The following is a 14453-nucleotide window of genomic DNA, read 5'->3' on the forward strand; positions in this document are numbered from 1 at the left end:
AGAATGGTTGGAGATTCTCATCTTTCCTCTGCTCAGTGCGGAATGTACGGGTATCGGGGAATGGAGGTAAAACCGCAGCGATGTAATGATCAAAATTGTCGGCGTCACATTCCGTTGTGGGAAGCGGTAAACGTGAGAGACAGTCCGCGTCAGCGTGGCGGTGTCCACTCTTGTACGAAACTGTATAATCAAACTCTTGTAAACGAATTGCCCACCGTGCAAGACGGCCAGATGGGTCACGGAGGTTTATCAGCCAGCACAGGGAATGATGATCAGTGACCACTGTGAAGGGCCGCCCGTATAGATAAGAGCGAAATCGCTGAACGGCGAAAACTACCGCAAAGCATTCTTGCTCAGTGATTGTGTAATTTCGTTCAGGTTTGCTTAAGGAACGACTGGCGTAAGCAATAACGTGTTCCTTGTCGCCGTAACGCTGAATCAGCACAGCACCAATGCCAACACCACTGGCGTCCGTGTGCAGTTCCGTTGGAGCAGAAGGGTTGAAATGCCGGAGAATCGGATGTGACGTTAGTAAAAACTTGAGCTGGCAAAAAGAAGAGTCACACTCTGATGTCCACTCGAAGGGAGCGTCTTTGTGGAGAAGGCACGTAAGCGGGTTAGCAATGTCAGCAAAACGGGGAATGAAGCGGCGGAAATATGAGCACAGTCCTAGGAAACTTCGGAGTTCCTTCACGTTCTGAGGTGTTGGAAACGATGCAACGGCCGCAGTCTTTTGAGGGTCAGGTCTGACGCCTTCACGATCGACGAGGTGTCCTAGTACCAAAATCTGGCGCTCACCGAAGCGACACTTCTTCGAATTAAGTACTAGACCGGCGTTGTTGAAGCAGTCAAGCACGAGAGCGAGGCGTTTGTTGTGCTCTTCGAATGTCCGGCCAAAAATGACGACATCATCGAGGTAGCACATACATATTTGCCATTTTAGTCCCCGTAGGATAGAGTCCATAAATCTCTCAAAAGTTGCAGGAGCATTGCAGAGCCCGAAAGGCATTACATTAAATTCAAACAGGCCGTCGGGTGTGATAAATGCCGTTTTTTCCTTGTCGTCGGGGTGCATAGGGATCTGCCAATATCCCGATCGCAGATCGACGGATGAAAAATATGATGCCGAGAACAGACAATCTATGGCGTCATCGATCCGCGGAAGGGGATACACATCCTTCTTTGTTGCAGCATTCAGACGGCGATAGTCGACGCAAAAGCGAAATGTACCATCTTTCTTCTTCACCAGAATTACAGGGGCGGCCCAGGGACTGCATGACTCTTGAATAACACCCTTTTCCAGCATATCCCGAACCTGCTCACTGATGACCTGGCGTTCTGTTGGTGACACTCTGTACGGCTTCTGTCGAATTGGGTGTGAGTAGCCTGTGTCAATGCGATGCCGGGTACGTGTCACGGGAATGCACCGTGAGCCGCTAGGCTCGGAAAAATCAAATATGGAAGAATACTTGACCAGTAAGGCCTCCAAAGCGTCACGCTGGTCCCTGGTTAGAGGGCGGCTGATCATCCGATGTAGTTGCGAGTCAGGGGCTGGAGCGGCAGCACTTTCGCCGGGTGCATCAGTAACCAAAGCCACCGACGGGGCGTCGTCTTGGCTACAGGTCGCAATCTTCATATTCACAGGCAACACTACTGGTTGCGAAGAACAATTAATGGCCCACAGCCGTGAGCAGCCCTTGACCACCGACAGTAGGCAATGAGGAACCAGAATGTATTTCTTTGCACAGTTAGAATAAAGCGGTGCCACTGTAGCGTCGAAGGTGTCGGAAGCACGGCTGGGGCACAAAACTGGGACGCACACCATAGACAAGGCTGGCACATTGGTATCCTCTGTTACACAGAACACATCTTCACGGACATGCGGCTTCTCTAAGAGTCCAGAAGAAAGGGAACCATCAACGCAGAGTTCCCCAGAGCGGCAGTCGACCGTAGCGCCACACATTCTCAAAAAGTCAATACCTAGAATTATGTCATGCGTGCATCGCGAAAGTACTGCAAACTCCGCTGCGAATACCGTTCCACCCAGGGACACCGAAGCACTACACATTCCCAGGGGACACAACACCTCACCACCCGCGCCATGAAAATTCACATTTCTGTCCCAAACAAACATAACTTTGCGTCCTAACCGCTTCTTAAACGATACTCATTATTGAAATGGTTGCCCCGGTATCCACTAAAGCCATTGTCGCCACACCATCCACAAGCACATAGACCGTGTTCTTTAACATAACAACAGATGGAGGAATTTCTTCAGGCAGCGCACAGTCTCCAGCGGCCTGACCTCCAGCAGCCGCGCTGACTAGTTTTCCGGCAAAGGCGATGCCGACCGCCTTCGTGGTCGTGGTGACGGAAAGCGGCGCGCAGAAGAGGCAGGTGGTGGTGAGACACTTCGTTCGGAAGCAGGAGAGTTGTTGCGCGGTCCATTGGTCTGGGGATATTCATACGAAGATGGGGGCCATTGCCAATTAGAGTCGAGAAACGGTTACGTGGCGGAGCATTTTGGACGGGCCTATCGTAACGGGTGAGTGGGCGGCTGCGGCAGTATCGAGCTATGTGCCCCTCAATGCCGCAGCGTCGGCACACGGGGGCTGTGCGACGAAAAACTTGTTCCCTGGAGGGCTCCGAGGAGACAGGGTGCATTGGGTAGCGAAACTCATCTTCAGGTTTTCGGGTTGGACGCCGGAAATAGCGAGCAGGTGGTGGTTGAGGATGGTACTCATAGTGCTGATCATAGGGCGACAAGAAGTTAGTAGGGCGCGAGTCGTAGCGAGGCGGGTGACCAGGGCTATCGAACCTTGGCGTCGGGCTGTTGGAGTAAGCGTCCGCCTGTGCCGTATTGATAGAATTCACAACGGGCATCGACGGGAGCAAGGAGGGAGGCCCTCGAGAGCCGACAACGTCAGAGGGCAATGATGATGGAGACCGTACAGGGGGCTCGAACCGCTGCAGTTCCTCACGAACTATTTGCCGGATCGTCGACGACAAGTCCATGAAGTTGTCTTCAATGCTCGCCACAGATGGAACGTTGGCGAGCCGCCCAAATTTTGGCGTTATGCGACGAGTCTTCAATGTCTCGAATGTGCGAACATGCCGAATGACATCACAGACGGCGTTCAGGTCACCTTTAGCAATTAGAAAATTATAAACATCATCTGCGATGCCCTTCAGAAGATGTCCTACTTTATCTTCCTCGGTCATATTAGCGCTTGCAGTTTTACATAGCTTCAGGACCTCTCTATGTAAGTTGTGCATGTTTCCCCAGGTAGCTGAGCTCTGTGCGTAAGCGTGTGTTCAGCTCGCTTCCTTCGTGCAAGACAGTCACCGAAGCACTGCCGCAATTCAGTAACAAAACGGTCCCAGGTGGTAAGAGAGTCTTCGTGGTTTTCGAACCAAACAAGAGCGGTATGGGTTAGGAAGAAAACCACGTTTGCGAGCTTAGCGGCGGCGTCCCATCGATTGTAGCGGCTCACCCGTTGGTAGTGGGTCAACCACTCGTCAACGTCCTCGCCTGCCGCTCCCGCGAAAGTCCGGGGCTCCCGATAGTGATGCGAAGAACTGTTCGCTGCACCCGCAGGCCGATCTTCAGCCTGGATCACCGCGTCACCACGGGCTGCTTGCGGGTCATTGGCCGATTGCATGGCGCTGGTTTGCGGTTCGAGGCCCGCAAGGCGACGACTCCGGCGAGGCTCCAGTTGTGTCGGTGCTGTCTGTAGCGCCAGGGATCGTTACCCCGCACCTCCACCACAATGTTACGCTCTTAGCGTCGCGACGGAGACGTTCTAGTCGGTTCAGTACGCTAGGTACACACGGTTAGCGGGAACGACACAAGTGCCACCAGACAAAGGTCGAACGGGCGCGCACACTTCTTCTTCCTCTTCCTTCTTTCTTCCTCCGTGCTCTGTTTTAGAACAAGTCCGTAACAATATGTACTATTCCATGGAAAGGAAAGTGTATAACAGTTGCATCCTACCAGTACTGACCTATGGGGCTGAAACATGGAGGTTAACAAAATGGGTTCTACTTAAGTTCAGGACAGCGCAGAGGGCCATGGAACCGAAAATGGTAGATGTAATGTTAAAAGATGGGAAGCGTACAGAGTGGGTCAGAGAAATAACTCAAGTTACTGATATCCTAATTGAAATTAAGAAGAAATGGGCATGGGCAGAACATGTAGTTCGGAGAGAGGATAACCGATGGTGTCTAAAGCCCGGTTCACACTGCGGAAACATTTGGTCGACTGGTGACAGCGTGTTCGCGTAATGTCAGCTACCCTGTCACACTGCTTCAACACGAATGTCCGGAAGTACGTCTTTGTCGCCCGGCTACACGGAATGGAAAGGTCTGCAGGAATCTTTGGTGAACACCTTGTCACACTAAAAAAAAAACAACTTCGGCAACGCTCCTCTGCTGCCTCTCTAGCGTAGCCGCGGGCAAGTCCAGTGCACAAAAGAGGAGGGGAGCCACGACGGCCCCCGCAAGGAGGGGTCTTGCGCACAAGGGCCAGAGATAAGAAGGGAACCAGGCGGCTACACTACAGCTGGTTTCAATTGTGGCCAACTGCCCGACTGCAAAGAACAAAGCGATGAAGGGGAGCTGCTTTTTTTTTTTTTTTTTTTTTTTTTTTAAGTGCTGTTTGTGAGCTCGAAAACCATTAAACGATCAATCACGGTTAAGTGGCGGGGGCAGTGTGTCGTCGCCGGGACTTTCGCTCGGCCAGCGAACAAGTCAAACACTGCCGACGACCGCGGTTTACATTTAGTTTTCGTTGCCCAAGTCTGTCACACCGACGTAACACCCGGCAACCTGCCTTGTTTCCCAGCTGCTTGCGCAGTGTGACAAGCTGCTTGGAAACAAGTGTCTTCGGAAACATGTCTCCGGCTTGACGGGCGGACATGTTTTGTTGACGCCGCTGTTGTGTTCCCGCAGTGCAAACTGACCTTAAGGGTAACCAGTTGGATTCGATGGGAAAGTAAGTGTAGCAGGGGGTGTCAGAAAATTGGGTGAATGAGATTAAGAAATTTGCAGGGGTCAAGTGGATGCAGCAGGCTAGCAGAGGACACCAGCAGTCAATTAAAGGAAAATGGGAGAGGCCTTCGCCCTGCAGTGGGTATAGTCTGGCTTATGATGATGATTATTATTGCACGGCCATTTCCTATAGTCTCCTGAAGGTTTCCTTTGTACCACATCAGGCCGGGGAATGAGTCTCTTTCCATGCTGTTGCCATGCTGGGTGGGAGCAGTGCTGCTGTTGAGTTGCCGTCCTTTGTGGTCTGTTCAAACTTGAATCTGTTCGATGCAGCCCCGTGCTGTGCTGTTGTGGCCGTGGAGATCACTGGCTACTAGCATAAATGTGCCCTAATGACAGGCTGCAAGTTTTGGAGATATCCAGTCCATGTGATTGGCAACGGGCGTGGGAAGCCAATGCGTGTTCATGATTGCTGTTTTATGTCCTTCACGTGATCGGCATATAACGGGTTACGTGTCCCTGGAAGAGCCAGTTTGCAGACTGGTTTTGCAGGATATGGAAAACGGCACAGCTCAAAAGATAGGCTTGTTCTGTGCAGCAGCTTGGCTTCCATTAATTGACTGCAAAGAGCAGTATGAAAGAATGTGGACAAGAGGGAAAGCCATACAGGTGGTTTTCCACATACTTTGGTGCTGTGTTTTTCCTTCAGTCAGCAGTGCACCACCTAGCCCAAACAAAAGTCCCGATCCAATGTATTTGCCTACTGTATGGCCTGGCTTGTTTGAGCTGGCAAACCTGTGCTACCTGTGTGTGACCGCTGGAAGCAGCATGGGCCACCTTTTATTGTTTTGAAATTCACAGTGACATCCCACTGGTGACTGGACTGTTTTATAGCTTGTGCATTATATTTAGGTCCCAAGGGCTACAGGTGTCCTCTGCTAACCTGAACTAGGTTGCTGACTTTTTTTTCCCTGTGCAGGCAATGTCAGTCTCATCCCTCCGTTTCCTCTTCGATGGAAAGAGGATCAGTGATGACGAAACGCCCAAGCAAGTAAGTGGAGCTGCCTAAGTAGTGTTTACGGGGCATGTATTAACATTTGTCACATTTTGTTCGTGATGGTAGATTTGTAATGTATGTTATATTTGTGTATGTTACATTCGCATGTGGCATGCAGTTTGGCATAAAAGTGGGCAATTGAGTGGCTTTGTGGGCACAAATTGTATTCATTTTTTCTGAATGTGAGTCAGGGGTTCATGAAGCAATGTTGAATACCTATGTGGCTCAGGCTGAAGAAGTATTGCCAGCACTTGAGGGGGTAAACGAAAACCAAGTTGGGAAAACCATTTTCTGCATCTTGCCCCTCTCATCGTTGCTCTTTGTTCACATGCAGTCTTCCTGCAGTGCTGAAGTTGTGCAGTGGGCCTTTGGTTACCATCCCTTTACACATCTTGCTGTTACATGTTATTCAGCAAAATAGTAGTTAAAATTGTTTCTTGGTGCTTCAGTAAGATCACTCAAGTTTGTACTCAAGCTCGCCAGTTGTTATGGACAGGCTGAAACCAATATGGTGCATTAGAAATTGCTTGAATAACATTCATGACAAAAGCTCACGCTTCGAAGTGGTGCAAGCGTATATTTACGACAAGTGCTGAAACGCACCAGTGTGTTTAGCGAACTGTTTGACTTTTTTTTTTTTTTTATTTTTTGTACGTTCAGAATAAGACTGTTTGGAAGAAACTAAAGCTTATATACACTTCAGTTGCTTCCGTAATCATTTTCTGTATATATGATGAAGCGTTCTTTGATTCTTGTTCAGCGTGTGCGCCGTTGTCTGGGTCGTTAGGGATTTTGCCGATGTGTTTCTTTCGGTTGCCAAGATTGTTGGCTCATTCTGGCTTATCTTGTGGCCGGTGGACAGCACATCTTCTGCATTGCATTTTTTGTTGCGCACTTGTTCCGCTCATTGGCCTGGTGCTCTTTTATGCATCTAGGGTAATTTTTTGTTCCCCCTATGTAGACTCAGGGGCAGTCGCTGCATGGTATCCGATAAACAACCCCAGGAACTTGGCACTTGGTAGTGCGTCCTTCACATAACTTCAGCTCGCAGCTTACTTGTTGGCATGTGGGCAGTATGCACTCCGTGTTTTCTGAAGATCAGAGAAAGTGTCTAGCTAATCTGAGGCACATAGCGAATCGCAGCGCGTTTCATCTTTTTTGCTGACAGCTGTCGTGTTCTTCGCGCGACGACTTTTTTCGTCACTTTACTGACGACATTCCTGGGATAGCCGTTTCGACCAAGATCCTCTTGTGTCAGCTCCATTTCATTGCTAAGGCTGGCTAGGTTGGAATGGTTATTCTTTTTATGGAAACAAGCACGCAGCAAAAAGTGCAATTGCAGAGCAAGTGCTGTCTACCAGCCATGAGATAGACTAAGATAAGGTGACAATCTTGGCAACTCAAAGAAACACATTTGGAATCCGTAATCATGCAGATAATGGCGTACGCACTGATTGAGGCATGCTTCACCATATGGAAAGCGAATACAGAGGTAACTGAAGCGAATATAGGCTTTCCTTTCTTCCGTGACAGTCCTGTTGTGAACAAGGGCCCTATATGGGACCTGGGACGTCATTTTCATTTTTCTTACTTGGTCAGTGATCCAACGTTATGTGTTAATAATGCTTCACCCTGACCAGACGGTGTTTCGTCAAACGTTAGACTGCGCCCCTCATCATCATCATCAGCCCGATTATACCCACTGCAGGGCGAAGGCCTCTCCCATATTTCTCCACTTAACCCGGTTCTGTGCTAGCTGCATCCACTTGACCCCTGCGAACTTCTTAATCTCATCCGCCCACCTAACTTTCTGCCGCCCCCTGCTACGCTTTCCTTCCCTTGGAATCCAGTTTGTTACCCTCAGCGACCATCGGTTATCCTCTCTTCGCACTACATGTCCTGCCCATGTCCATTTCTTCTTCTTAATTTCTACTAGAATGTCGGTAACTTGAGTTATTTCTCTGACCCACTCTGCACGCTTTCTATCTCTTAATGTTACCCCTACCATTTTTCGTTCCATAGCCCTCTGGGTTGTCCTCAACTTAAGTAGAACTCTCTTGGTTAGCCTCCACGTTTCAGCCCCATAGGTGAGTACAGGCAAGATGCAACTGTTGTATACTTTCCTCTTGAGCGATACCGGTAAGCTGCTAGTCATAATCTGCGAGTGCTTGCCAAATGCGCTCCATCCCAATCGTATTCTTCTTGTTATTTCCTTTTCGTGGTCCGGGTCTGCGGTTACTACCTGTCCTAAGTAGACATATTCGCCTACTACTTCCAGTATTTCGCTACCTAATGTAAACTGCTGTTCCTTCCCGAGGCTGTTGAACATTACCTTAGTCTTCTGCATATTGATTTTCAAGCCTACCTTTCTACTTTTCCTGTCTAGGTCATCAATCATTATTTGCAGTTCATCCCCCGAGTTGCTTAGCAAGGCAGTGTCATCAGCAAATCGCAGATTACTGAGGTATTCTCCATCTACCCTTATCCCTAACTGCTCCCATTCCAAGTCTCTGAATACTTCCTCTAAACAAGCTGTGAATAGTACTGGGGAGATTGTGTCTCCTTGCCTAACACCTCTCTTTATGGCAATTTTGTTACTTTCTTTATGCAGAACTATGGTTGCTGTGCAGCCGCTATATATATCTTCCAGCACTTTCACGTATGGCTCGTCTACCCCCTGATTTCGCAATGCCTGCATCACCGCCGAGGTTTCAACTGAGTCAAATGCTTTTTTGTAATCAATGAATGCTATGTATAAGGGCTGGTTATATTCCGAGCATTTTTCTATCACCTGATTGATGGTATGGATATGATCGATAGTAGAGTACCGTTTCCGAAACCCTGCTTGTTCCTTTGCTTGATTGCAGTCTAAGGTTGTCCTGATTCTATTAGCGATTACCTTAGTAAATACCTTATACGTAACAGACAGTAAGCTGATTGGTCTGTAATTTTTAAGGTCCTTAGAGTCCCCTTTCTTGTGAATGAGGATAATGTTTGCATTCTTCCATGGTTCCGGTACCGTCGATGACACCAGGCACTGCGTATACAGGGTGGCCAGGTTTTCTAGCACGATATCCCCCCGTCCTTCAGCAAATCTGTAGTTATCTGATCCTCTCCAGCTGATTTCCCCCTTTTCATAGTTTCTAGTGCTTTCTTGACCTCGTCCTTCGTCACTGGTGGAACGTCTGACTGTTTTTCCCTACCGCCAATCTCATTACGGTCCTGACTACTTTGGCTACTGTAGAGATCTGTATAGAACTCCTCGGCTACTTTGACTATCTTTTCCATATTAGTGATGACGTTGCCCGCCTTGTCCCTTATCGCATACATCTGGTTTTTGCCTATGCCCAATTTCTTCTTTACCGCTTTAAGGCTTCCCCCGTTCTTTACAGCATGCTCAATTTTCTCCATGTTATACTTCCTAATATCGGCCACCTTGCGCTTATTGATTAGCTTCGATATCTCGGCCAATTCGATCTGGTCTGTTGGATTGGAAGCTTTCATACTCTGGCGTTTCTTAATCAAATCTTTCGTCTCCTTAGACAGCTTACCGGTATCCTCTCTAACTATCCTACCGCCTACTTCTACCGCGCACTCAGTAATGATATCTCTGAAATTATTGTTCCTTGCCTCTAGGGTAATGTCGCCATCCTCAGTTAGAGCTGAAAACCTATTCTGTAGCGAGATCCTGAACTCTTCTGCCCTCCCCCTCACCGCTAATTCGTTGATGGGTTTCTTTCTTACTAATCTGTTGCGTTCCTTCTTCAGATTTAGGCTAATTCGGGACCTCACCATCCTGTGGTCACTGCATCGCACTTTCCCGATTACCTCTACATCTTGCATAATGGCGGGGGTTGAACACATTATGAAGTCGATTTCATTTTTAGTCTCTCCGTTAGGACTTTTCCATGTCCATTTCCGGTTCTTCCGTTTGCTGAAAAAGGTATTCATGATTCGTAAGTTATTGCGCTCTGCAAACTCAACTAGTAACTCCCCCCTGCTATTCCTAGAACCAATGCCATAGTCACCTACTACATTGTCTCCTGCCTGTTTTTTCCCTACCTTGGCATTGAAATCGCCCATTAGTACAGTATACTGCGTCTTTACTTTTCGCATTACCGATTCTACATCTTCGTAGAAGCTTTCAACTGCCTGGTCATCATAACTACATGTAGGTGCATAGGCCTGTACAACCTTCAGTTTATACCGCTTATTAAGCCGAATTATGATGCCTGCAACGCTCTCATTAATACTATAGAATTCATCTATATTACCCGCTATATACTTATTGACAAGGAAACCTACTCCTAGTTGTCGCCTCTCTGGTAAGCCTCGATAACACAGTACATGCCCATCCTTTAGTACAGTACATGCCTCATTCGGCCTCCTAGCCTCGCTAAGCCCTATGACATCCCATTTCATACCCTCTAGTTCCTCTAACAGCACAGCTAAACTAGCTTCACTAGCTAGGGTTCTAGCGTTAAACGTTGCCAGGGTCAGATTCCAATAGCGGCCTGTCCAGCAGAGCCAGGCTTTCTTAGCACCCCCTTGCTTCGTCACAGGTCTGACTGCCGCCGTGGTCAGTTGTTCCGCAGCCGCTGGTGACTGAGGGCCAGGGTTTTATGGAGCTTATCACAGGAGGTTGCGGCCAATTACTGCACCAGGGTGGCCAACTCCTGTTCTGGTGAGGGAGTGCGTTGCTGGAGGTGTTCACCGGCATCAGGTCGCACCCCAAACCTGTTTATGCAATTCCATCAACACGCGGATTTTTTTTTTTTCTTTCATCCGGTGGAGAATTGCGCGGCACCGGGATTTGAACCCCGATTCTCTTGCATGCGAGGCGGATGTTCTACCGCTACGCCACCGCTGCACTTCTACTGCGCCCCTAATTTGTTATAAACTAGTGTTTTAATAAATAAAGCATGGGGCAGCATGCAAGCTCATCTGCTGCCCAAAAGTGTGAATATTGAGCACCCACACTAGTGGTACATGTGGCTCACTGGATGCCTCTAGGCTTGGCTTACAGCGGCAAAGCCATCTAATTTTATTGCAGTACATTGTAAATTGTATAACACTTCATTTAAAATTGGGTTAACAGTTGACTTCTGCATCACCTTTGGTAAGCCCTAATGGTCGCATGACGGCAGTGCCAGACCAAAGGCCACCCTTGTACACACACGTCCGTGGAGTTTTGTAGCACAATCCGATACAACTCTAGTGTGCAGTAACTGCGCAATTTGTCCGTCACAGAAAACAGTCCACTTTTGAGGCTTTACTAGTTACTTCAATAAAAAACTAACCATCTGACCAAATTACAAAGTCAAGAATTTTGATCCCTCTGGCCTGTTTTGCATAGTCAAATATGAAAAAAAAAAAAAAAACTGATTTTGTTTACTATTCAGCGAAGTATTACGCGTGCCCCACATCTCATGGCCTATACTTGTTCCCAAAATGCACAGCCAAACTGGCCAAACTCATAATACGAGTGCCATTAGGAGTGCCACTTGCATGGAGTGCAGTCCAAAACATTCAGGAGCAACTACTGTAAAAGTTTCTCCTTATAGAGGGCGGAAGTGTGGCAGCAATTCCCACTGATTGTAGAGACAGCATAGGCATTTTCTGTGATCCTGGCAGTGTGCGGTGTCGAGGATAACACTACTCGCAATGCAGTGTGCATGTTTGGTCACTTGTCCTCGCCATCTAAAGCCATGCTTTCTTTTCGCAGCTCGAGATGGTCAACGACGACGTCATAGAGGTCTACCAAGAACAGACGGGGGGCACGAGAGAAGCTGCTGACATCCACCTGAGGCTGGCCTCTAGTTGAAAAAAAATGCACCGCAAATACATTCACATACCTACCGCAGTCATCCAATAAACCTTTCATTTCATTCTCCCACACTGCCCCGCCCCCCTTCTTTCTTTTCTTTTCTGCCTCAGCTGATTGACTTGGAAACATTGGCAGCACCTCACAGGTAGGGTCAGCACCGGTGTGTGTATATACAAGTTTGATGAAAACTGGTGTGATCGCTGACAGTGACGCTAAGTTGTCAAAATGGTTTTCACTTGTCATAAAATAATGAAACGTACTTTTTTTGCTCATGTACATTGTTTTCCATTGCCCAATTTTCAGTCATAGAATGTGGCACTTGTCCATTTACTACATGTCCTAATTGGTGAGTGCTTCAGATTGGCAATGAGACAAGACACCTAAGAGAAACTGAGTGGACTTGCGCCTGCTAGATGGCACACGGCAGTGGGTAACGGATTTACTCCTTTTTGTATGGCTAAAGCACTTGTGGCTGCAGAATAGCAGCCAGATGCCAGCTGCTGTGCCCCCATGAACGACTCGGTTCTGTGAGTGGCCTAGCTGATGACTCGTGCCTGAAGATCCTACAGCAGTGCCTTAACTGCTTCCTGGCATAGTATCATGCCGTTCTCTTTGCTTCTGCATTGTGGAGCGTTCATTTCAGACATCAATGAAAACTGGCATTGGTTTGTGGTCTACAGCTCCGTCAGTGTGATGGCCAACAGTGCCATTTATTTCATGTTGCAAATGTAGGAGTGAGGCCTCTTGATTATGCAGCCCTCCTGGTGTTATCGATAATCAGTGCAGCAGGTGTTTTCTAGCAGGTGATTGTTTCTAGCAAGATGCCTGCTGTTTAAAGCGCTGTTGCCGCTGGGAGCGGTTAAAGGCCAAATGAAATTTTTTTGCTCTTGAAAGGAGTGCTTTCTATTAGTACCTGAAGAAAAAAACACAAAACTGAAAATGGCATTCGTAATTGAGCAGGTGTTACAGAAATTGCTCACAAAAACTATTTTTCAGACTGAAACCAGGAAAGATTGCCCACGATTACGTTACTTATTTATGCGCAATTCAAGCGCAGCTCAGCTGTTTCACCTTTTCGATAAATTGAGGCAAAGATTTCGAGCAAGACACGTATGTACACTTGCAGACTATTTTCAACACGTATTCCATCAGGAAACGCTCCAGTGACAGTTCTTTGCTGCCATGAAAGAAGCTTTGTGGTAGAGGAAATGAACGGAGCAATACAGGGTGTTGCACAATTAGACCCGCGCTGTAGAATGCTTCTCCCAGCTAAACCGCGGAATCCTTGCAGTTCAGATTTCGCACAGAAATCGCATTTTGTCGCTAGTATTTTTTAATACTAAATTTGTTTGTGGTACTTGCCTGATTCGATCAGAAGAAGTAAAATATTCCCATCGCGGCGGCGGCGACGCCAGACAAACCGCTGCCCCAGTGATGGGACTGGTGGCGCCACCTCATGCTGCTTACAACAACTCTGTAGCAGGAAAAGAGGGGGCGAGCGTTTCTGGCAGAAGGTTTGAGTTGTTGTAAGCAGCATGAGGTGGCGCCACCAGTCCCATCACTGGGGCAGCGGTTCGTCTGGCGTCGCCGCCGCCGCAGGCGATGGGAATATTTTACTTCTTCTGATCGAATCAGGCAAGTACCACAAACAAATTTAGTATTAACAAATACTAGCGACAAAATGTGATTTCTGTGCGAAATCTGAACTGCAAGGATTCCGCGGTTTAGCTGGGAGAAGCATTCTACAGCGCGGGTCTAATTGTGCAACACCCTGTAGTTATCGGAACGTTGCGCACCGAACAGATAGCAGCGATTGATGCCGCCGACGTCGCTAGCGAGTGAGAACCGAATGCACCGTCATCCGCTGATAGCGAGCCGGCGTTCCGGCCATGGTGGAATTAGAATGGTGGCGAAGGCTGGGCCCATAAGCGGTTCAGCGGCACCGCAGCATAGCCACAGGTCGGGGGGCCAACCACTCTGATTAAGAAATACTACTACAAATTAAAAAGTATCATTCAGCATAAAACGAATGGACGTTCTGATAACTTCGCTTGTGAATGGGGTAAGGTATTTTATAAAGCATTCTTAATTTTTTTTAAATCTTGCAACGCTTTTATGCCCCCCATTGATGTTGCATCGGTCAGGAAGCGCTGCCAGAGGTAACCAAGGCAACGGAGATAACGAAGCTGACGAAGCGTTTCTCATCGCTGTCTGCTGCTCGATGCTGTGGTGCGCGCCGTGGTGCGCCCGGGAAAGCGTACAATTTAGTTCGCAAGTCTGAAAATGTCCCTTTTACGAAGATTTCGACGTCCTAGCTGGTTGCTGCTCTGTCGCCGTTTGGTGAGATTTAATATCCCCCTGCAGCCAAGCTTTTTTGGTTTCGTCGGGCGGGCAGTGCGAAGTCTTTTTGCAGCATTGTATTGCGCTTAGCGTTTTATCGCAAGGTGAGCTCGCACAAAGTGAGGAAGCGATGTTCTGTGGCACATTGCGACAGCGTGGACTCAACCGTCGGTGTCTTATTACACCGCTTCCGGGCTTTCACCGGTGAGCAGACCGAGGTTGCACAGAGACTGACAATAT

At 48.1% G+C, this 14453-nt stretch overlaps 1 protein-coding gene across 2 annotated transcripts in view; it reads left to right on the forward strand.

The window, feature by feature from the left end:
- LOC146201122 (small ubiquitin-related modifier-like) overlaps positions 1–11944 on the forward strand; it is a 39848-nt gene extending 27904 nt beyond the window's left edge. For both annotated transcript variants that reach the window (XM_084595650.1, XM_084595649.1), the window contains 2 exons: positions 5969–6040; positions 11772–11944. In XM_084595650.1, the coding sequence (XP_084451776.1) occupies positions 5969–6040; positions 11772–11870 (171 nt within the window). In that variant the 3' untranslated portion in view covers positions 11871–11944. The remainder of the gene's footprint in view (positions 1–5968; positions 6041–11771) is intronic.
- Positions 11945–14453: the final 2509 nt, after the last annotated feature.

This window comes from Amblyomma maculatum, chromosome 2 (assembly GCF_055883805.1).
Source record: "Amblyomma maculatum isolate TAMU_Amacu chromosome 2, ASM5588380v1, whole genome shotgun sequence".
NCBI lineage: Eukaryota > Metazoa > Arthropoda > Arachnida > Ixodida > Ixodidae > Amblyomma > Amblyomma maculatum.